The sequence below is a fragment of the Galeopterus variegatus genome, unplaced genomic scaffold (genome assembly GCF_000696425.1).
Source record: "Galeopterus variegatus unplaced genomic scaffold, G_variegatus-3.0.2 Scaffold4347, whole genome shotgun sequence".
In the NCBI taxonomy this organism is placed as follows: Eukaryota; Metazoa; Chordata; class Mammalia; order Dermoptera; family Cynocephalidae; genus Galeopterus; species Galeopterus variegatus.
In genome coordinates this window covers 167796-192920 of record NW_007730458.1, presented here as the reverse complement: position 1 = coordinate 192920, position 25125 = coordinate 167796, and the positions used below count along the sequence as shown (strand labels likewise).

Sequence of the window (25125 nt, the reverse complement as noted above, 5' to 3'; positions counted from 1 at the left end):
AGGGTTGTGCTGTCTCCTGGCATGGCCGCTCCAGACCCGTCGCCATCTTCCCTCCAACACCTCCATTTTTTATCTTTAATACTGTATCTTTACTGTACCTTTTCTATGTTTAGATATGTTTAGATACACAAATACCTACCTTTGAGATACAATTGCCTACAGTATTCAGTACAGTAACTTTCTGTACAGGTTTGTAGTTGTAGCCTAGGAACAATAGGCTATACCATATAAGACTAGGTGTAGAGTACACTATACCATCTAGGTTTATGTAAGTACAAACTGGGATGTTCGCACATGACAAAATTGCCTAATGATACATTTCTCAGAATGTTTCCCCATCATTAAGCTATGCATAACTGTATTTTATATTTGATGCTATTAAAAATCAAATTTATTCCATAACTTAATTTTCAGGTTGTTCATTGTTAGTGTATAGAAATATAATTGACTTTTGTATATTGATCTTCTATCCTGCAACCTTGCTGAACTTGTATATTAGTTCTAATAGTTTTTGAATGGATACCTTAGGACTTTCTATATATATAAGTATAAAATTATTTCATCTGTGAATATAGTTTTACTTCTTCCTTTTCAATTTGGATGCCTTTTATTTCTTTTTCTTTCCTACTTGAGGGTAAATGTTGGATAGAAATGATATGAGCAGACGTCCTATCATGTTTGATCTTAGGAAGAAAACATCCGGTCTTTTACCATTAAGTGTGATGTTAGCTGTGGGTTTTTCATAGATACTCCTTTTAAATTAAAAGTGTTTTCTTCTATTCTTCATCTTTTGAGTGTTTTTATGTTGGGTCAGATGCCAGCCAACCCGAACAGCCCTAGCCTCATTATCAGTTTCTCCCTTGGTGGGCAAGCGATTGCCCGGATTCCTCTTTCCCTCCAGTCCCTGTTGGGAGGAGATGGGGGAAGAGAGCCATGAAGAGAGGTGAGCACAGCTGCCGGCCCCAACCAGCCCGTTAAAGGACACTCAGAGGCGGAGGAGGTTCTGTCGAGCAGTTCTATTTATTATCACACAAGCACTTGCTTTTAAAGGCAAATGGGGAAGGGAGGTTTTTTACATCCTCCAATCAGCTTAAAGGTTATGAGAGCATGCATCCTGTCTCAATGCCTAGCTATTGCAATCACAGTGTTCATGAGTGTGGAAGCGCGTATTTGGCCAATAAGGGCTAAGGCAAGGTTCCCGCAGACACTCCCACCCTACTTCCTCCTGGCGCCGTCTTAGGCTGCCACGTTATTACGCCCTTGTGGGCCTATAAAGGCGCCGTTTGTAATGTCACTTAAGGTTGCATTAGTTTTTAAGGCCTGACATCTTTAATCATGAAACGATGTTGGATTTTGTCAAATGCTTTTTATTCTATTGAGACGATTGTTTGTAGTTTTTTTTTATTCTATTGATGTGTTATGCTAATTGATTTTGGGATGTTAAACAGACCTTTCATTCCTGAGATAAATTCCACTTTGTTGTGATGTATAATTATTTTTAATTATTGCTAGATTTGGTTTGCTGGTTTTTAAAATTATTATAACATAGTTGATTGTACAGAGTTGAATATCAATACCTGTGTACAATATGTGATGCTCAAATCAGGATAATTAGTATATTCAACATTATACAATGTAATCATTTTTTGTGTCTGTTTACCAATTTCTCCCTTACTCCTTCTCCCCCTCCCTCCTTCCCATGTCTGATAATTGCAGTCTGTTCTCTCCTTTTAAAATTTCAACATATTATAGTGATTGCTGTATCTTTCTTTTTAAAAATTTATTTCTTTATTTTTTAACTCCCACTTATTTTTGAGGACATGCAGTATTTCTCTTTCTATGCCTGGCTTATTTCACTTAACATAATTTTCCCTGAGTTCATCCATGTTGCTGCAAATGGCAGTATTTCATTCTTTTTTATGGCAGAGTAGTATTCCATTGTGTATATATACCACATTTTCCTTATCCAGTTGTCCCACAATGCTTATTTAGGTTGTTTCCAACTCATGGCTACTGTAAATAGAGCTGTGATAGACATAGGGGTACAGGTATTCCTTCAGCATAATGATTTCCATTCCTTTGGACATATACCCAGCAGTGGAATTGCTGGATCAGATGATAGTTCTATCTGTAGTTGTTTGAGGAACATCCATTCCATTTTCCATGACTGCACCAATTTACAGTCCCACCAACAGTTTTGGAGGGTTCCTCTTTCTCTGCATCCTCACCAGCATTTGTTATTCTCTGTCTTTTTTATAACAGCTAGTCTAACTGGGGTGAGATGATATCTCAGTGTGGTTTTGACTTGCATTTGATTTGATTCTGAGTGATGTTGAGCATTTTTTCATGTGTTTGTTGGCCATTTTTATGTCTCCCTTTGAGAAATGTCTATTCAGCTCCTTTGTCCACTTTTTAATTGGGTTATTTGGTTTTTTACTGTTAAGTTGTGGTTTGCTGGTATTTTGTTGGTGATTTTTGTGTCCATATTCATAAAAGATATTAGATTGTAGTTTTCTGTTCTTGTGATATATTTGTCTGGTTTTTTTTTGTTTGTTTTAGGGTAACACTGGCCTCAAAAACTGACTTCAGAAGTACTTCTTCCTCCTTTGGAGCAATAATTAACTTTAATTCTTAATCCAATCATTGTTTCTTCAATTTTTTTCTGTGTGTCTCCTTTTCATCCCATTCTGGAATCCCAATTACATATATGTTAGACTGCTTGATATTATCCCAGAGGCTACTGAAGCTTTGTTCAGAGCTTTCAGTTTTTTCTCTCTGTGCTTCATTTTGGATAGATTCTTTTGCATCATTTTAAGTACATTACTCCTTTTTTCTCTGTTAAGCTGTATTTAGTTGTATTAAGTAAAATTTTCATTTCATATATTAATTTTCCAATTTGGGGGGTAAATTCCATTTTTTCTTTATTATATTCATATTTTCTTTTACTTTCTTGAATATATAGATCATGTTTCCCATAGGTTATAAATAGGCTAGTCTGCATCATTTTAGTTCGCCATATAGTGTTTTTCCATTTCCCCCAACATTTCTGTGTTCTCTAAGCCTTATGATTATTTTCTTAGATTTGTTCCTAAATATTTTACTTTTTGAAGCTATTGTAGATGAAATTGTTTTCTGAATTTCAGTTTTGTATTGTTTATTGTTATTGTTCAACAAAGGAATTAATTTTTCTATGTTATTCTTGGATCCCACAATCTTGCTGAACTTATTTGTTAATTCTCATATTTGTGTGTGTGTGTGTGTGTGTGTGTGTGTGTGTGTGCGTGTGCAGGTTTATTCCTTAGGATTTTCTATATATGATATTATGTCATTTACAATCAATATTGTCTTATTTATTTCTTTCTAATCTGGATGCCTTTATTTATTTTTCTTGTCTAATTTCCCTGGCTAGTACCTCTAGTACAATGTTAAATAGAAGTGGTGAGAGTGGATGTTGTTCGGTTGTTCTGGATCTTAGAGGGAAACATTTTTTTTCCCCGCCATTAAGTATGATGTTAGTGAATATGTTCTTTTCTATTCCTAGTTTATAAAGTGGTTTTTATCATAAAAGAGTGTTGGATTTTGTTAAATGCTTTTCGTTATCTATTGAGATGATTATGTGTTTCTTCCTAATATGCTTACCTTTTTTTCACCTTATTTGGTTTTATGTGTTCACGAAACTATATTACAAATTCATAAATGCATTATTGCTTTCACAAAATCAGAGATGGTATATTCTCTTTCATTTGTATTTTACCTTATATTTCAACACAATGCTATGCAGAGAAAGGGCAGAATAAATGTTATATGAGATAACAGCTAAATTTTTTGTGGTCTTGGCCATAAATTGTAGTACCTATAAGACCTAAGTATTTAGGCCAAGCATATGTTTCATTAGGTTTCATAATGACTATTTCCTTAGGTCTAGTATTTTGTTGTAACATTTTCTAGAATTTTGTAATAATTTCTGGATGGTTTATGTAACTATGTAAAAATTTACTTTTACGGTTAGTAATATATCCCTGGGTCTCTTTGCCAATTTTTGATATACTGCAGCTGTAGTTAGTGTGCCAATTTGGAAGGAAATTTAAAAATTATGAACTGTAACATGAGTACAGATGAAGTTATATGATGCTCGTGATTTGCGTAAAAATTAAACTGAGCAGAGGAGTGGTTAGGGGTATAGAGAAAAAAAGATTGGCCATGAGTTGATAATTGTTGTATGTTTAAAATATTCCATAAAAAAGTTTAATGTGATTGTGAAATATAATGTACATACAGAAAAATATAGATGTACATATTGATAGGTAATTATTACCTAGTTGGTAATAACCACATAGGTTAAGAATTAGGACTTTGCTGCACTCCAGAAGCCACCATGTGCTTCTTCCCACTTATACCTTTCTTCCCTTTTTATTAGTAATTATTATCCTGACATTTCTTGCTTTCCTTTATAGTTTTACTGCCTATGGATGCATCCTTAAATGATATAGTTTAGTTTTTGACCTTGATAAGTTTATATGAAAGATATCATAGTGTATGTATTTTGTGTGTTTTTCTTCTCTCATCACTGTGAAATTCATTTATATTCTTCCTTCTCTAGTGCCATCAGCTCTATCTACTCTCTATTTGGTATATTTCCAACCAAGAACAAGGCAGGTGCTCAAGATAGTCTTTGAATTAGTTAATTAATGTTCTCTGTTCCCTTGAACACTGAAAAATTTAAGCACGATCCACAAAATACTGGAGACTCTAGAAAAATAAGATAGCCTTGAGGGAGAGGAAAATGAAGGGAAAGTCTCCTTAAGGAAGAATAAAAGGAATAGGACATTTTGGTTGAGGGTGGAGATGGGGTGAAGAGAAAGGTAGATAGAAACATTAAAAGGTGGTTTGTGAAATAAAGTCAAAGTTTGTCCAAAGTTGGTAGGTATGTTTCACTTTCACAAAATGCAACATATATTGTCAAGTTTTCTTCCATAGTACTTTGTTTAATTTTTTAAAATTATCCCAGTGTTTGGATATTAAGAAGCTGATATAAATTCTGATATCTTGGATCTTTGGTAATGGCCAAACACAATATTTCTCTCCTTCTGGATTATTTTGACCAAAACCGCAAAGTTCCTTATATTTATTTTCCTAAAGATTGAATTAGAATCTTTAGTGAATCATCACTAATGGCAATAGCAAGAATTTGTCAGTTACATAAATTGTCATATGATATAGGTTTGTTTCTAAACAGAGAGAAATAAGGGCCGAGCCCGTGGCGCACTCGGGAGAGTGCGGCGCTGGGAGCGCAGCAGCACTCCCGCAGGTTCAGATCCTATATAGGGATGACCGGTGCGCTCACAGTGCTCACTGGCTGAGCGCAGTGCGGCCGGTCTCAAAAAGGACAAAAAAATAAATAAAAATAAATAAATAAATAAATAAACAGAGAGAAATAAGTTGATTCTGGAGATAGTTTCTAAAAATAATTATTGAGGGAAATCAGATTTTTTTTTTGTCCTTTTTGAGACCGGCCGCACCGCACTCAGCCAGTGAGTGCTGTGAGCGCACCGGTCATCCCTATATAGGATCTGAACCAGCGGCGGGAGTGCTGCTGTGCTCCCAGCGCCGCACTCTCCCGAGTGCGCCACGGGCTCGGCCCGGAAATGTCCAGATTTTGATGCTATAATTGGTATTGCACCAGATTTATAATGGTAGATTAGCAAATTCCTTATTGAAAGAGTAGGTGAAAAAAGATTTATGAAACAAAGGAAAAAAAATTTTGTCTACTTAAAAAGAAATGAGTTTGCATTTATATATGTGATTAAAAATTTCACCACAATATAAAGTCACTGAAGAATTAGAAAGTTCTAAGCATTTTCTTTGTTTTAAACTTTTTAAAAAAAGTTTATAGGGAAAATTTTCAGTCTTGCATCAGAAATAATGCTTTTGCCTCAGTGGATTCATTACCCTATGGTGCGTTTGGATTGTGAAGATTTGAAGACAGGCCTGACAAATAAAGCAAAAGCCTTTGCGAACATTTTATTAAATGACATCGTTTCAAAACATAGGAAAGAAAATGAATGGTAAGTAGAATTAATGGCCAAACTCAGAATTACAGGGCTAAAAGAAATATTTTGCTAATAACTCTTGTTTATAAGCAAATAATTAAAATATATAAGTACTTAAAATTTTCCTCCATAGCTACCTCCTAAGGAGGTTCCTTTGTGATCCCAATGGGCTGGGTTCTTTTTGGTTGATACTGTTTGAGGCTAGTTTTAAGGCAATCCAATATATATATATATATTTAAGTTGAAATAAACCAGTGTTTGGATACAAGTTACATGATAATGCAGATTATAGACTTTCAGTGATGTTGGGTAGATTTGGGATCATTCCTGACCCCAATATTTACTTGTATGTTACTGACCTTATTTTTCTCATCTGTAAAATGGAGATAGTAATAGCTACTTTGATATATACTTAGATAGTAATAGCTACTTTGTAGGGTAGTTATAAAATTGCGTTCATAGGGCTGGCTAGTCAGTTCAGTTGGTTAGAACGTGGTGCTGATAACACTAAGGTCCAGTGTTTGATCCCTGTTGTGGCTAGCCACCCCCCCCAAAAAAAAACATTCATAAACTAGTGGTCTGCCAGCTGAGTGTGTCCTGCTGGTGTGTTTTACTTGTTACACATTGTTTTATTTTGTTTAAACAAAATTCGAATTTGCTATCAACATTTCAAAATTAAAAGATCTCACACACACACATACACATATACACACTTCAGATTTTTTACTTTTCTTGAAAAAGTGAGAAGATCATGCCACATTGGCCTGTGGTGGTAAATGGAGCTAAGAAGGAGCTTTCCCCTATAACGGGGAACATGTTCTTTAGTTTGCTCAAACAATTCATAACCCAGTTCATCTAACTCATTTGTTACCTGTCTGGCCCCAAAGGAATCTGACTTTGTAAGTTCTGTAAAGATTAAAATTGGCACCTAGCACAGTGCCTGGCACATGGTGCTCAACAAATGTTAGCTATTATGTTTGTTTTCCCAAAAGCAATGTGAACAAATTGTGTGTTTTAGAATCAGAAAAACCTGAATTTGAATCCTTACTCTGCCATTAACTAGTTCTAAGACACTGGGCAAGTTACTCGGTTTCCTACTGTGTCAACTATGAAAAATAATAACTTCCTTGCAGGACCAATGTTAGGATCACAGATAAAATTTGTAAAGCATCTAGCATCATACCCAGCATAGAACAGGCACGCAATAAATATTTTTAAATGAATAAACACATATATGACTGTCAGAAAGTTGAGTGTTTATCAGGCATACCTTGTACAAAAGTATGCTGCATAAAAAAAAATCAAAGATGGTAATTATTAGTTATTAGCTACCCTATAGTTAATCTAAAAATGATTATTAGCTACCCTATAGTTAACCTAAAAATGATTTATATTTAACTTAACTTTGGGGGGGGGCATTTATTTTTGTAGTATCTGTGATTTTTTTGGAAAATTCTATTACTTCCATCAAAGTGACTATATCTTCTTATAAACCCATGATATAAGTGCAGTTGAGTAATTGTCCAGTTTCCTCCACCTAGTTTGTTTTTTTAATTCCTTCCTGTTTAAATTCCATGCTTGAGATAGATAACATCAAAAGGAGGAAATGTGTGCCACTAGGTCAAGTACAGGGTCCTTAAGAGCGATTTGCTTACTTCACAGTTTGGTTAGCATCTGCTTGTGCCACTTTTCTGTCATCATTTTGTTTGCCTCCTTTTCTTTTGTTGAAATATCTCTTCCCAAGTGACTCAGAGTCTGCTCTAGCAAGAAGGTCGTACCCCCAGGAGGATCATCTGTCTTCTGCATTATCCAAATTAATGCATCCCTCCTATATTTTTAATAATCAAGAGTTAACTGTAAAGTCCTACATGATCTAACTCCTGCTCACCTCTCCACCTTCATACTAGGTTCTCTTCCTTGTATTCATACTGGCCTGTTTACCATTCTTAAAGTATGCCAAACTTATTGCCACTTCAGGGCAGTCATCCTTGCTGTTTTTTTCTTCCTAGAAGCTTTTTTTTCCTGATATTTGTGTAACTCACTTTTTTTTCTCTCACCTTGAATATTACCTCACTAGAGAGGCTGTCCTTGGCCACTCCCTATAAAATAGTGGCCCCTTTCCTATACTCCAGTTATTCTTTTTTGCTTAACCTTGTTTTATTTTTCTTCATAACACTTTTTACTACCTAACATTGTAAATATGTGCTTTTGTCTCTCTTCTCAGCTTGAATGTAAGCTTTATGAGGGTAGGCACTTGATCTTGTTTGCTGCTCTATCTCCAGTGCCTAGAACTTTGCTTAGCACATTGTAGGTACTCTTATTATTTATTAAATGAATGAATGGCTAAGTATAATTCCCCACATAATTTCCTAAATACCTGCATGAACTAAAATTTATTTTTAAAATCACTTACCTCTTTTATATTTTGTTTTTCCATGGTTTTTTTCCTGATATTTCTGGTAATGGCATGACAATACATATATTTTAAGGCACAGGAAAAAGAATTCTATGAAATGTAGCTTTAGCTGAATAATTGCTATAGGATATCTAGGTTCATATTTACATATGTAGGATATTCTAAGAAAATCATAGATTTTAAAAGTATGTATAAAGGTTTGATCTTTTTACTTGCTATATTGTCATGTTTCACAAGAGGCACTAATAATAATAATTAAACTAATGATTATACTAATAAGTATAGTTACCAGTAAATGAGAGTATACTATGTGCTAAGTCCTTTGCATTCATTATTGCATTACAACAATCCAGCAAGATTAATGCTAATAGCTTCATTTTACAGATGTGGAAACTGAACCTCAGAGATTTGCGTAAGTTCACAAAGCTAGTAGTAGCTGAGGCAGGATTTAGATTTGGTGCTACCTGATCCCAAGTATGCTCTATGCCACACTGCTTATCTGTGTATTCAAGAGAGTTGAAGAGATCACTAGGAAAAAAACCTTTATTTTTAAAATTTATTTAGGAAAAAAATTTTAAATATGCCATAATTTCACATGATAATATTACCTTAATTTTAAAGATTTTATTGATGTATAATGTATACTGAGCCATATCAGATAAGTTAAGGTTAAATATTTTAAAATATCTTAGTGAATTAGCCAATTACTTTTAGGATATCACAGTTTCTATTTTATAATATTCATAATAGCACACATTTATTAAATATGATATAACATTAATTACCATAAGTATAGTAAAGCAGAGTATTATGTCAGTATTTGCAGTGAATTTGAAGCAATTAAAGAGCGTGCATTGAAAGTCCCTGAGACAACAGAAGAGATGATGGATCTGATATCTTATGTAGAAAAAGCCCGGACTTTACGAGTTGAAGAGTTGGCTTTAAGGATCAAGGTAAGAAACTTTTAATTTACATATTTTAAATAATTTTTTGCATTGTGAAATATGACATACTTATTGAAGATGTGTAAAACATATAGTTAAATAAATAGTTATAACATGAACACCTGTGTTGCCACCAACCAGGTCAAGAAATAGGATTTTGCCAGTACCTCAGAAGTCCTCTGCATGACTTCCTGATCACACCATCTTCTCCCTCTCCCTCTCTTAGAGGTTTCCATATGATTTTTATAGTAATCATATCTTTAATTTTCTTTAGTTTTACCAACTATGTGTGCCTCTTTGAACAACATAGATTTTTTTTAAAAACTACTTTTTCTTTTATAGTTTCTGCATTTAATAGTATGCTTATGCCTTCCCCAGCACAAGATTATATACCTATTCACCTATATTTTACCCTTATACTTTGTTTAAAAAAATTTTTTTTACATCTGCAATATAACACATGTACCGAAAATTGCATGAAATATAAATTGTACAATTTTGAATGTTATAAAGTAAGCAGCCAGTAATTACCATCCAGGGAAAGAAACAGAACCTTGCCACCAGTCTAGAAGCCCATCATAATTCTTTTTCCAGATGTGAGAACTATCTGACTTTTACAGTAATCATTTCCTTTCTCTTCTTTATAGTTTCACCGAGTAAATACGCATTTCTGATTAATACAGTTAATTTTTGTCTGATTTTGATCTTTATATAAAGGGTATAATAATGTTTATATTCTTTTGCATTTTGTCAGCATTATGTTAATAATGTTATTATTCTTTAACTTTATTTTCATTGCTGTCTAGTATTCCATTCTGTATTGTATCACTATACAATAATTTATTTTTAAAATTTTACTGTTCTGAGTGCTGGCCGGTTAGCTCAGTTGGTCAGAGTGTGGTGTTGATAAAACCAAGATCAAGGGTTCGGATCTTCATACTGGCCAGTAACAACAACAACAACAACAACAATAAATAAATCAGAAACCAAACAGAAATGTGTTTACTAGAGGTGGGTAAGGGGGCAAGGGAGGGGGGCTGGCAAGAAATTGGTTAATGGACACGAAGAATGCTTCTGTTTTGTAATGATGGGTATGCTAATTACCCTGATTTGATCATCACATGTTGTACACAGGTATTGATATGCAACTCTGTACCCTACAAACATGTATGATCAATTATGTTTCAATAAAAAAATTTCACTGTTCTGGATATTTGGTTGTTTCTAATTTGCTATTAATAGCAATGCTGCTGGGAACATTTCTGTACATGTATTCTGGTGCATATATTCATGCATTTGTCCTAGGTGCTATGGAATAGGCTTTTCTTCACCTTTACTAAATAAGGCAAAATTCTTTTTCAAAGTAGTTCCGGTTTTATACTCCTATCAGCAATGTATTAGAATTTCTGTTATTTTACACACTTACCCATACTTGCTATTGTGAAATAGTTTAAATTTTGGTGGTCAGGTGGAGGTTATTGTATTTTTGATTTGCATTTTCCTGAAAAGAAATGAATTTGAATACTTTTCATATGCTCATTGGCCCTTTGGAGTTATTCTTGTGAAATGCTAATACATGTCTTTAGCCCATTTTTCCTTTGGATTATGTACCTTTTTCTTATTGATTTGTATTATGTACAAAAAAGTTGTGGTAAAATGTATGTAAAAAAATGTATCATCTTGGGGCCGGCCTGGTGGCACACTGGATAAGTGCGCCGCTTGGGAAGCGCGGCGGCGCTCCCGCCCGAGGGTTCGGATCCCACATACAGACTGGTTCCCGCTCACTGGCTGAGCGAGGTGCGGGGGCAACACCGAGGGTTGCGATCCCGTTGCCGGTCCCCGGTCCGGTACGGGGGCAACACTGAGGGTTGTGATCCGTTGCCGGACATGGAAAAAGACAAAAGACAAAAAAAAAAAAAAAACGTATCATCTTAAGCATTTTTAACTGTATAGTTTAGTTTAGTAGTTTTTAATATATTATTGATAAGTATCCTTTCCTTCACTCTGTAATTTGTTTTAACTTTTTAATGGTGTTTTTGATGAGAAGTTTTATTTTAGTGCAGTTAAATGGAGCAATTTTTTCTTCTAGCTAGTGCTTTCTGTGTCTTGTTTAAGAAATCCTTTCTTACCTTTCTTAATCCTTTCTTATCATCAAGATTTTTTTCTTAAATCCTTTTCTAGAAGCTGTTTAGTTTTAACTTTAAGGTTTAGATTTTCAATCCTCCTGGAATTTTATTTTTGTGATTGATGTAAGACCTAATTTCGTTATTTTACCATATAGTTGAGCAACTCTGTGTTTATTGAAGAGACCATCCCCACTGCTCTGCAGTTCTACCTCTATCATATCGAGTGTCCATGTATGAGAGTACTTCAAAAAGTTCATGGAAAATTTGAATTAAAAGATAGCATGAATCCTTCTATTAACTTTTTGAAGACCCCTTATATGTGCAGATCTATTTAGAGTCATTCTATTCTGTCCCATTGGCCTGTTTGTCTATCCTTGTATCAATAATACCACACTCAATTAATTACAACAGCCTAATAGTAATAGCAATAATAAGTCTTGATGCCTGGTAGAGTATGTCCTCTCACCTTGTTCTTCAAGTTTCTTGCTTACTTTTGGCCCTTAGCATTTTCATATAAATTGTAGAGTCAGCTTTTCACATTCCATAAAAATTTTTTGGGATTTTGATTAGGAATGTGTTAAATAGATGATGGACAGAATTGGCACATTTTCAGTATGGATCCTTATAATTCATGATAGATCTTTTACTTATTTACCTCTCTTTTAACATCTTTCAATGTTTTATAATTTTCTCTGTAGAGGTTGTGCACACCTTTTGTTAGATATACTTTTAAGTAATATATTTTTATGTTATATTCGGTGTGTCTTTTAATTTTTCATCTTCTGTTTGTTGCTTAAATACAGAAGTACAATTAATTTATAAAAATAATTAATGTACTTTATTTTTTAGAACAGTTTTAGATTTACAGAAAAATTAAGTAGATAGTACAGAGTTCTCATATACCACTCCCTCACCCCTGCCCACACACCCACTCTTAGTTTTTCCATTATTAACATCATACATTACTATGGTACATTTATCACAATTAATAAATCAATACTGATGTATTATTATTAACTAAAGTACATAGTTTATTCATATTTCCTCAGTTTTTACTTTAATGTTCTTTTTTTTTCTGTTTTAGGATCATAGAGGTTAAATGCCATTTTTATCACATCATTTCAAGGGTGTACTATCAACATGACTTATCACTGTTGATGTTAACCCTGATCACCTGGCTGAAGTAGTATTTGTCAGGTCTTTCCATTCTTTTTCTCCCCCTTTCTAGTCTGTTCTCTTTGGAAGGAAGTCACTATATGTAGCCCATACTTAGGAAGTGGGAAGTTAGGCTACCACTCTTTTAGGATGGAGTATCTACATAATTTATTTAAAATCCTTCTGCATCAGAGATTTGTCTCTTTTCCCCCACTTATTAATTTAGTCATTTATTATCAGTATGGATTCATAAATATTTATTTTATACTTTGGTCTGTAATATAAATTTTATTTTATATATTAATTTAATATCCATTACTCTTTATCAATTTTTTCTTACTTAAAAAAATTTCTTTCTGTTTTAAAATTTTAACTCTAAAATTTTTATTTTTCTTTCTTTATTATTATTATTATTTTGTGTGTGTGTGTGTGTGTGTGTGTGTGTGTGTGTGTGTGTGTGTGTTATAACACTGCACTCTAACCCGCTGAGCTAACTGGCCAGCCCTTATTTCTATTCTTAATTTTAATAGTTTATCTGAATATTATTTTGGAATGTCTACATATACCATTATATAACTTGCAAATAATGACAGTTTTTGTTTTTTGTTTTGTTTGCTCTCATCAGACATTACACATTTCCATACTTTATTTTTTTGGCTGCGATGGACTGGCTGGGACCTCTAGTACAATGTTGAATAAGTAGTAGATGATAGCAGGCATTCTCCTAATCTTTATCCCAACTTCTAAGGGAAAGTTTTCAAGATTTCCCTGTTAAGTGTGACTTTGCTGTATGTTTATATAGGTACCTTCATCAGAATTAGTGAGTTCCCTTTTACTGTTGATGTGCTACTAGGTTTTTTAAAAAAAAATTATTATGAATGGATGTTGAATTTTATTAAACTTCTTTTTATATCTATTGAGATGATCATATGCTTTTTATCTTTCAATCTATTAATATAATGAATTACATGGATCAATTTTAATTTTAAGTTATATTTCTACATGCATTGTATATACATATATAATATATAATGTCTCATATACTTATATGTATGTATGTATATATGTAACCAAAAACCTTAAATTAGCCTTTGAATCTGTGTTTCATTTCTTAAAAATTACAGCACTACAGCACAGCATTTGGATCAGTGAATGCTATAGGGCTAAAAATATTCAATGTCTCTAATCAGATAAACCTATTGTTTTAAATGTTTTTTTCTTTACCATTTACCCCCCAATTCTTTTGGACTACTGCTGTTTGCTAAGCAGGCAAAAGGTGGTACTGTCACTGAAGATGCAAAACAAAACAAAAGATACAAAAATCTTTGTTACCAAAGATTTAAAAATAAAACAATTTGTAAGAATAAAAAGAATTTAAAATCCTTTTAAATCAAAAGTTTAAAGGATTGATGAACATTTGTGCACCTACTTTAGTCATATACAAGGAGGACCAAGTGTACCTTTATGTTAAGTCAACTGCATGTGAACACTTTTAAAAAGCTTTTTATCCATTATAAAAGTATGCAGTTGTGTGGCATGATGACTAATAAATAATACTACAGCTATTGAAATACCCATGTGATTTGGGCAATATATAAAATATCAGTTAATAATTGGAGTCAAATTGAAATTTGAAGGAGTATTAAAGATTGTTGTTGGTTCTTCTATTTTTCATAAGGCCTTAGATTTTCTTGATGGTGTATTAAATCTGGAGTTTCTTTTGTAGGAATCCAAACGCCAAATGAATTATTTTTTAGACGTTTTTCTATTTCCTCCAGAAGACTTAGCTTTAAATGCCACTGTCCTCATGTGGCCTAGGAAAATTAATCCCATCTTTGATGAAAATGATGAGGTAAATATATTTTTCAGTATATATTTTTGTACTCTGACATTTTAAGCACAATGTTCATATATAATTTTTATACCTACTTGCCATCTACCTTTAAAAATAACTTCATGTGTTAATATGAGTCTGGGGCTGGCAACGTTTATGACCATGTAGGCTTAGTACAAGCCATTAGGCTTAACCCACGGGGTTTTAAGTAGTGGGGCTGACATTTAAAAAGTCAGAGCTATTTTATAAATTAATAACAGTGAGCACTGAACCAATTGCTTTCCATTTATTAAATAATTTAATAATCATAAAAATCCCAGGTGCTCCTGTTTCCCCCATTTTATAGATGAGAAAAGTGAGACAGAGAAATTAAAGGACTTGTTCAATCTCACAGAGATAGGAGGTGAGAGATTCGGGATTTTATATCAGACTAAATATAGCTCAGATTTTGGAAAAGTCCTAATGTAATCCAGTCTATCCTAAATTGTAAGTTAAGATGGTATAGTAATGAAAAGCATGGGCTTCCATCAGATAAACCAAGATTCTAATCCAGATTTTGATTTTTATGATTTTGTGATCTTTGACATGCCCCTTGAAGCCCTGTAAGCCTCAATTTCTTCATCTCTAAAATGAAAACAATAATAATGCCTGAGGTAATGTAGGTAAGGTGTTTAATAGTTCTTGATACATAACATGTGCTCAATAAATGGCAGCTTTTATTATTACCCCAGAATCTGTTAAATAATTAAAATATTAATTAATAAATAAGAGTTGGGAAGTCACTTTGGATATCTAGGAAAATTTTTCTATGTGGCTTATTATTGTTTGCATTTTTATCAATCATTATATGCAGCATTTTATTTTTGTACTCATTTTACTTCTCTGATGGTTTTTATTACCATACAAAGCATTTAGATTTCTGATTTGACAACTTTTTCCTTTCTAATAGAATAATTAACATGATTAAATTATCTTTTAAAAAGCTCATTGAGAATGCTAAACGTAAAAAAGAAAGTGAACTAATAGCCAAGAGAGAGAAACTGATTTTGGAAATAGAAAAGGAATCACGCCGCATGGAAGAGTTTACAGAATTCGCAGAGCTGGAACGCATGCAACAGGTCTGATAATTATATAAGGCAGTAGCTATGGCCAGCCCATAGATTAACAAAGGACACATTAACATAAATTTAGAAATATAGAAAACGTATGCTTACTATGGTGGAGACCCGACCCTTAGTTCTGGAACTGGAGCTATTTATGTGATCTTTTTCATCTTAGTTATCTATTTGTAGAGTAGACATAACCATACCTTTTACTGTCTATTGTAGTAATATTGTGAAGTTAATACATAAAGTTGCTGTATAAATGCAAGGACATATCCTATGTAGTATCATATGATCTTATGATCTTATATTTATAACATTACTTGTATATTTCTTGAGATAAAAAATTATTTGCTTTCAGTATGTGACAGATGTTAGACAACTACAAAAACGTATTCAGGAATCTGAAGAAGCAGTTCAATTTATTAATAAAGAAGAGGAACTTTTCAAATGGGAGTTAACAAAATATCCTGAACTGGAGAAATTAAAAGTTAACATTGAACCCTATCAGAAGTTTTTTAACTTAGTTTTGAAGTGGCAACGATCAGAAAAACGGTAATTTCTGGTAATGTGATAAAAATTAAGCAAATGATGTAAAAGACTTGTAAAATATAAATAATTTTACTTTTTGGTCAAGTGTTTAAAAGTAGAACTTACCATACATTTGAAAGAGAACCAAGTATAATATAGTAGAAGCATCAAATGCTGCTAAGTTACCACCTAATCTTAGTAATATAATATCTGAAATGTCATTTGGATTTTCCAAAGTCATTTAACTTTTTTATGAAATTAATTAATCTGACCAGTATTTACACCAAAATTAGAAGTATGGCGTCAAAAAATATTTTATTTGGATACTGGTAGTTGCCCACTTACAATTTAGTACATATTTTAGCATATGCAACATAGCTAAAATGGTCATTTTGGTCCTGTCTCTCTACTATCAGCTGTACCTATGTGACTGAGAAAATTAACAGCTCTTGCTCTCAGTTGTCTCTCTTACAAAACTGAAGTGTCTAGCCTATAGGATCTCTAAGTCCTCTTCAAAGTCCAAAAGTCTGAGTTTAATACTATTTTTTTTTTCAATTCAGGTGGATGGATGGTGGGTTTTTGGACCTCAATGGGGAAAGCATGGAAGCTGATGTAGAGGAGTTTTCCCGAGAAATTTTTAAGACACTGAAATTTTTCCAAACAAAGCAAAAGAAAGAGCTACAAGAAAGAAGAAAGGCAGCAAGAAAACGATCTTTTATAGAAGAGAAACCTGAAGAAGAACCAAAAGAGAATCCTACTATTACTATGTGCACTACAGTAATGGAGCAGATAAAAGTTTTTAAGGTATAAACATATTTAATAACATTTTAATATTATAGATATCTTCTCATCTTTCTGTTGCTTATTACATAAAATACAAAATCCAGCCTCTCGTCCTACTCTTCCAATAGTAGTCTAGTTGTGTGTAAAATGGGTTTGGTTAGCTAGTCTCATCCTCGGTGGGCATGTGACCCAAGATTAACTAATCCTAATACTTCAGCTCTCTGGCTATAGTGAATTGTTCAAGGATAAGCATGTAACCCAAACTGGGCCAATCAGAGTTCTCCTTGGAGATCTGGGTCCAGGAAAGGAAGCCTTTTTTTCTCTACTCGCAAGCTGTAAGGATATGAGTTGTGAGCTCCTTATAGCCGTGGGATAATTGGTTTGAGAGTGACATTGATACTTAAAGAAAAGAAGAATTAAAAGGAAATCTGAGTGTGCTCACTCTTCTGGGCCCCATAATCCAGAGGCTTGTGACATTTATCTCTGCCTTGTTTCACTTTGAACATGCAGGCTAATAGTGTCTCTCATCTCCTTTTTTCCCACTTTGGCCAGTGGACTGGGTCCCTGTCATTTGTCATCAAGGGAGTGCAGCCAAATGATGGTATTGAGGAGAAATAATCAGAAAAAAAAAAGATTTAAAAATCTTTCCCTGTGCCTCAGACCCTGCCTTCTGTTCTAGGCACAGGAATTGTGAAAGAGCTGAGGGATCAGCTTTGAGAGGAAGTGGTAAGGGCAAAGAGATAAGACATTTTTCTTCTCATGTTTTGAATGACATCTTTTTGCATCTTTAACCTTTTGGTGTCTCATTCCCAATCTTTAGCCCCTCATCATGAAGCACCACTGTGGTGTAGGAAAAGCTGGTTGCGTGGTGAATAGCAGCCATATTAGGGGCAGATCAGGGAGAACACACATATAAAGCCAGATCTGGCAACACTGGGGCAAAGGGTTCCTCTGTCACAAGAAAAGCAGTAGATTGATCAGCATATGGAAGACATAAGAAGAGTATACCATTGTTTTAAATTTATTTTAGTAAAACTAAACAAGCATGTTGAAACAGCTGCTATTAATTCAGCATAATCCAAACTTTGAAGTGAGGTTATAACTATTTTGGGGGGGATAAATACATAAAAAAATTGTAGCATTTGCCAAATGGTATAGAAGGATTTTGAGTCCAAAGAAGTTGTTGACCCATAGACTCTGAGTCTTAAGAATTATCCAGGAAAGCCCTGGTAGAGCTGTTTCCATCATCAAGTTCTAATGAAGAGAGAAAGATTTGGAAGCAAAACCAAAGCTGAATCCAGAAAACTTGATCTCATACTTAAGCTGTGCTTTTTTCTTTCCTGATAAAGTCATTGAAATCAATCCCTTCATAGAACAATGTTTGACAAATAGAAAAGACTATTGTGACTAGCTACAATTGAATAAAGAGGGCAAAAGTTTACTAGGACAGACCATTTAGCTTACACTAAGGGCAGCAACACAAGGTAGCAGTAACTTTGGAAGGCTTGGAGTCACCCTACCTATGTTTATATCAGAATTCTGCACTTGGTAGTGGCATACCTTGGGCAAGATATTCAGCCTCTTGTGTCTCAGTTATCTCTTTAATAAAGAGAGGATAACAACAGTTTTTGTGACAATAATGCAGTGGACTTCCCAAGGCAGTAATGGCAGTAGTTCTAGTGGCAGTGCCAAATTTCCACTGTCAGCATGCTCAGAGTGCAAACTCTATGATGGGATTTGAGCATTGTTCCTGTCTGTGTCTAGCTCTTTCAGAGAGTCCAGACTGCCTGATTTTTTTGAAAGTAAATACTTAAAATTATTTTCAATATTTAATACATTTTACATAGTACAAAAATATTTTTAAAACGTGCCTGTAAAGTCTCCTTCTCACTTGTATAAGTGAGGTGATAAATATTATTTTCTTGTGTATAGTTCCAGAGTCCTGTTACACATATAACAATATAAATATATATTCTTATCCTTTCATCTTTTTACATAAAATGTAGCATACTGTATATATTATTTACCCCCCTTTTTTTGCTTAGTTTATCTTGGAGACCTTTTCTCATGTGAGTACATGGAGAGCTTCTTCATTCTTTTTCATACCTATATAATGTTTTATTATATTTATGTACCATAATTCATGTAACCAGTTCCCTATTGATGGACATTTTGATTGTTTCTAATCTCTTGCTATTACAAACAATGTTGCAGTGAATAATTGTATGTGTGTGTTGTATGTGTGTATAAATTTCACGTGTTTGAAGGTGTAACTGCAGGGTAAATTGTGGAAGAATAAATGTCAGGTTAAAATCTATAGTTGAGATTTGATTATCACATGTTGTGTACAAATACTGATAGTCAACTCTGTACCCCATAAATATGTATAATCAATTGTTTCAAATGTAAATAAAAAAACTTCCTTGGCTATCCTTATATTATCTGAGTCAAATAAAATGTATTTTTGAGAAAAAGTAAATAAAATCTACAGTTGAATTACCCTTCATAGGGGTTACCAGTATGTACTGTCACCAACTTCAACAACAGAATATCACCAAACTTTAGGTTTTTTGCTAATCTAGAAGAATTTTCATTTCTCTTATTATAAGTAAATGTTAAGCATATTTTAATATATTTAAGAGTGTTTTGTATTTCTTTTTCTGTGAACTGTTTGTTCTTACCTTTGCCCATTTTTCTGTTGAATTATTGGTCTTTTTTATTGATTTCTAGGAATATATATACGTGTGTGTGTGTGTGTGTGTGTGTGTACGTTTGTGGGAAGGAGTTTGAAAACAGACTCAATTTATTTAATATGTATATATACGGCTATTCAGATTTTGTGTTTAATTTTGTGTCAATTTTGGTAAATTGTATTTTTCAAGAAATTTGTTCATTTCTTTTAAGTTGTTGAATTTGTTGCCATAAAGTTGCTCATAACATTTCTTTATCATATTTTTTAATATCTGGATAATCTATAGTGATAACTTATTTTTCATTCCAGATATTGATAATTTTTATTTTCTTTCTTTTTCCTTAATCAGTCTAGTTAGGAATTTAGTTGTAGTTTATTTTGACATTTAAATTAACATTTAAGCCTTTTGTCCTTTTTGAAATTATCTGGATTATTTTCCTCTTTTCATTTCTTATTATCACCATCCATTATCCCTATCATCATAGCAGTATATCATCATTTCTGTAAGTCATCTTGAGATGGAATATAAATAGAAATTGTTCCATACCACTAATTAGTCCCACTGTATTTTTTCGTTCCTATTTCTTCCTATTCTCCAAGCTTCTGAATGTTGGAGGGTCTCAGGGCTCAGTCATCGGTCTTTTTATCTATCTACCCTCACTCTCTTGGTGGTCTCATCCAGTCCTATGACTTTAAATACCATCTATATGCTGAAAACTCTTAAATGTTTACCTCAACCCAAACCTTTCTTCTAAGCCAACATTCATAAATCCAACTTCCTACTTGCAATCTCCCCTTGAATGTCAAGTATACATGACAAACTCAAAATTCAGCTCCCTGATACCACCCTGATCCAAGTTACCTCATCTTACTCAGATTTCTATAAAAAGGTCCTAACTGGTGTCCTTGCTTCTACCTTTGTCCCCATCTCCACCCATTGTCTATTCAAAATATGGCAACTAGAGTAAACTTGTCCGATTAGATCACTTCTCTCCACAAAATTCTGTAAAACCGTCACATTTTACTCAGATAAAAACGTTTACATGGCACTGTGTGATCTGGCTTTTTATCTCTTTGACCTCATATGATCTCACTCTTTTTTATTTCTCTGACCTTACATCCAACTATTCTTGCCCCTCATGTACGGTGCTCTAGCCGTACTGTCCATGAGATAGTTTTCAGAAACTCTCATTTTTCAAACAAGCAAGCATGTTCCTTCTTCCTGAGAGCATTTGCTCTGCTTGTTCCCCCTACCTAAAATGCTCTTCACCCGTATATACTCTTGTCTCAGTTCTTCCCCTCTTAAAGTTTTTGTTCAGATTATCACCATATCCAAGAGGCCCATCCTAACCATCCTATTTAATACCTCCAACTTTCTTGCGTTCCCAGTGGTCCTCCTTACCCTGCTTTAATTTTTCTTTTCTTCATAGCATTTATTACTCTCTAGCATACTTCTTAATTTACCAAATTATCACATTTATTTTCTCTCCCCATCTCACCCCCAGTAGAATGTAATATTCATGAGGTAAAGGATCTTTGTTTAATTTATTGATATGTCCAAATCACCAACAATAATGACTAGCACACAGTAGATGCTAAATAAATATTTGTAAAATTAATATAGAAAAATAAATAAATATCATGATTTGTTAGAAGGAATATGCTAATAATAAATAAAATTTTAAAATTAAAAAAGAAAAAGAAATAAGGAATTTTGTATATTCATTTTTAGTTAATTCCCTCCAATCCTATTTTCCTTTTATTCTTCTCGTATGATGGTTGTCAGGACCCCATTCTATGTATTGGGGAAGTTCATACTTTATACCTTTTTTATAAATTCCATTGCAATGGACTATGACAGTTGATGATTAACTTTTTACTGGAAGATGGTAAAGTAAAAAAATAAGGACTGTATGATAGAGAGGGAGGGGAAGGGGGAGGGGGAGGGAGAGAGAAGGTGCCAGGGTGTTTTTAAGGGAACTAATAGAGCGAGAACTCATTAATCCCCCCTCCCCGGGGAGAGCATTAATCCATTCATGAGGGATCCGCCCCCATGACTCAATCAGTTTCCAACACTGCCACATTGGAGATCAAATTTCTGCATGAGTTTTGGAGGGGACAACACATCCAAACTCCATCAATGTCTTTTTTACTTTTTAGGTGTTAAAAATTCATTTATTTAACAAATGCTTGTTGTGTGTCTGATATGTAATGTCATGTTCTGATGAGTGCTGAGGAATATGGTGGTAAGCAAAAACAGCTGGTGGTGATAACAAATTGAAGGTAAAAACAAAGTCCTTACTAAGCAAAATAAAAAAATTAAAAGATTGCTAGCCTATGGTCCTCCAATTTTTAAAAAATGTACTTTGTTAAATTATTATTTACAAAAAATAAAACGCGACTTTCCACACAAAGATAAAATAAACGTGTCAAATATTTTATTGTACTTATTAATTAGTGAGTACATTAGCAAGATGGTAAAACTGGTTCAAAGATCATTTGAATACCTGAGTATTTATAGGAAATTTAATAAAGGAATGTTAGAAAACAATTGCTAGTATTGATGTAAGACTGGTTAATGTCGTACAGGACAATAAACCATAACATTTGGAGTTATCTTTTCTATTATATGTAAATTCTTGCATCTCTATCACACAGAAATTTACAAGTTAACATGTTATTTCACAAAATCTGGAACCTTTAATAAATAGTAAACAGTGAGTTGAACAAAGTACAGACTTTAAATAGTTAAATTTTCCTTAGGTGGCCCTGCACCCCATATGACATTGAAAGGACATGCCACTACTTACATTTATTTTATTTTTTATTTATTTATTGAATCAAAATCGATTATACATATTTTGGGGGTTGAATATTGAGATATATTGATTAAATCAGTATTACTAGCATATATATTGTTACAAATCGTAATTATTCTTTATGCCTCTTGTCAAACCTCTCCCCTTCCCCCATTCCCCCCCCAATTGCCCTAGATTTCTTCTCTCCTTCTGAAAGAATAATGGTTACTCTGTTAATTTGTTGCCTAGATGATCTGTCCAATGCTGAGAGATGTGATCAGGTCTCCTCCAATATTATCATAGAGCAGATGCTTCTGTTACTCTGAAATCGGTTTTGTGGAAAGAGACATCCTCTTCTCTTGTCTCTGCTGGTGACTCTTCTTGTGTGAATGCACTCCCGTGGTTGGCGGACCCTCTGCATGGTGGTTGTGGCGTCTAGCTGCTTTTGCAGCAGCCATGGTTATTGTGGTGGCTGTGGTGGGCCACCCACATGGAGGTGCTGTTTTTGGTATGCTCCTTGGCACTGGCGGTATGCCTGGTTGTGCGGTGTGTTTGGTCCCCTTCTCCATGCCTCTGGTTCCTAGGCAGGCCCCAAGACATTGGTGCCATGTGCCTAGTTATGGGAGAGGGGTCCAGTCCCCTTCTCCATGCCCTGGGTCTCTGGGCAGGCCACAAGGTGCTGGCGCCATGTGCCTGGTTGTGGGAGGAGGGTCTGGTCCCCTTCTCCATACCTCAGGTACCCAGGTGGGTCCCAAGGTGCTGGCGTTTTGTGCCTGCTGTGGGAGGAGGGTCCAGTCCCTAGCTCCATACCTCAGATCACTAGGCAGGACCTGAGGCACTGGCTTGGTGTACCTGGTTGTAGGAGGGTGGTCCGGTCCCCTTCTCCATGCCCCAGGACAGTGGCTTGGTCCCGAGGCACTGGCTTGGTGGGCCTGGTTGTGGGAGAGAGGTCCGGTCCCCTTCTCCATGCCCCAGGTCCCGGCTGGGTTCCGAGGTGCTGGCATGTTGTACCTGGTTGTGGGAGGGTGGTCCGGTCCCCAACTCCGTATCCTGGGTCCCTGGGTGGGCCCCAAGGTGCTGGCTCAGTGTGCCTGGTTGTGGGAGGGGGGTCCAGTCCCCTTATCCATGCCTCGGGTCCCTGGGTGGGCCCTGAAGCACTGGCGCAGTGTGTCTGGTTGTGGGAGAGAGGACCATTCCTCTTCTCCTTGCCCCAGGTCCCTGGGTGGGCTCTGAGGTGCTGACGTGTTGTGCCTGGTTGTGGGAGAGTGGTCCGGTCCCCTTCTCCATACCCTGGTTCCCTGGGTGGACCCCAAGGTGCTGGCTCAGTGTGACTGGTTGTGGGAGGGTAGCCCAGTCCGGTCCCCTTTTCCATGCCCTGGATCCCTGGGTGGGGCCCAAGGTGCTGGCGTGGTGTGCCTGGTTGTGGGAGAGAGGACCATTCCCCTTCTCCTTGCCCTGGGTCCCTGGGTGGGCTCCGAGTTACTGGCATGTTGTGCCTGGTTGTGGGAGAGAGGACCATTCCCCTTCTCCTTGCCCTGGGTCCCTGGGCGGGCCCCAAGGTGCTGGCGTGGTGTGCCTGGTTGTGGGAGAGAGGTCCAATCCCCTTCTCTATGCCTCAGTTCCCCAGGTGGGCCTGGAAGCACTGGCTCAGTGTGCCCGGTTGTGGGAGAGAGGCCTATTCCCCTTCTCCTTGCCTCAGCTCCCCAGGCAGGCTCCAAGGTGCTGGCATGATGTGCCTAGTTGTGGGAGGGAGGTCCAGTCCCCTTCTCCATGTCTTAGGTCCCTGGGTGGGCCCTGAAGGTCTGGCACAGCATGCCTAGTTGTGGGAGAGAGGACCGTTCTTCTTCTCCTTGCCTCAGGTCCCTGGGTGGGCTCCGAGGTGCTGGCATGTTGTGCCTGGTTGTGGGAGAGAGGTCTGGTCCCCTTCTCCATACCCCAGGTCCCTGGGTGGGCCCCAAGGCACTGGCTCAGTGTGCCTGGTTGTGGGAGTGTGGTCCGGTCCCCTTTTCCATGCCCAGGGTTCCTGGGCCCCTGGGTGGAGCCCAAGGTGCTGGCATGGTGTGCCTGGTTGTGGGAGAGAGGTCCATTCCCCTTTTCCTTGCCTCGGGCCCCTGGGCAGGCCTCAAGGTGCTGGTGTGGTGTACCTGGTTGTAGGAGGGGGGTCCAGTCCCCTTCTCTATGCCTTGGGTCCCCGGGAGGGCCCTAAAGCACTGGCGCAGTGGGCCTGGTTGTGGGAGAGAGGACCATTCCCCTTCTCCTTGCCCCGGGTCCCTGGGTGGGCTGCGAGTTGCTGGCATGTTGTGCCTGGTTGTGGGAGAGAGGTCCGGTCCCCGCCTCCATACCCCAGGTCCCTGGGTGGGCCCCAAGGCACAGGCTCAGTGTGCGTGGTTGTGGGAGAGAGGTCCAGTCCCCTTCTCCCTGCCTTGGGTCCCTGAGCAGGCCCCAAGGTGCTGGTGTGGTGTGCCTGGTTGTGGGAGGAGGGGTCCAGTCCCCTTCTCCATGCTTTAGGTCCCCATGCTGGCCCCGAGGCACTGGTGCAGTTTGCCTGGAAGTGGGAGTGGGGTCCGTCCCCAGATCCAAACCTTGGGTTCCCAGGCAGGCCCCAAGGTGCTGGTGGTGTGCCTGGGCTGGAACTAATTTTTTTTTTTTTTTGTCTTTTTCCGTGTCCGGCAACGGATCGCAACCCTCAGTGT

The 25125-nt window shown here is 36.2% G+C and overlaps 1 protein-coding gene across 1 annotated transcript in view; it reads left to right on the top strand.

Annotated features, from left to right (window-relative positions):
• Window positions 1–5883: 5883 nt before the first annotated feature.
• Window positions 5884–25125, top strand: part of LOC103602911 (dynein heavy chain 12, axonemal-like) — a gene marked incomplete at both ends in the record, with an annotated part of 185863 nt that continues 166621 nt past the window's right edge. Inside the window, 6 exons of the mRNA XM_008587356.1 lie at window positions 5884–6065; window positions 9284–9419; window positions 14418–14543; window positions 15509–15643; window positions 15990–16183; window positions 16720–16963. Coding sequence (XP_008585578.1) covers window positions 5884–6065; window positions 9284–9419; window positions 14418–14543; window positions 15509–15643; window positions 15990–16183; window positions 16720–16963 — 1017 coding nt within the window. The remainder of the gene's footprint in view (window positions 6066–9283; window positions 9420–14417; window positions 14544–15508; window positions 15644–15989; window positions 16184–16719; window positions 16964–25125) is intronic.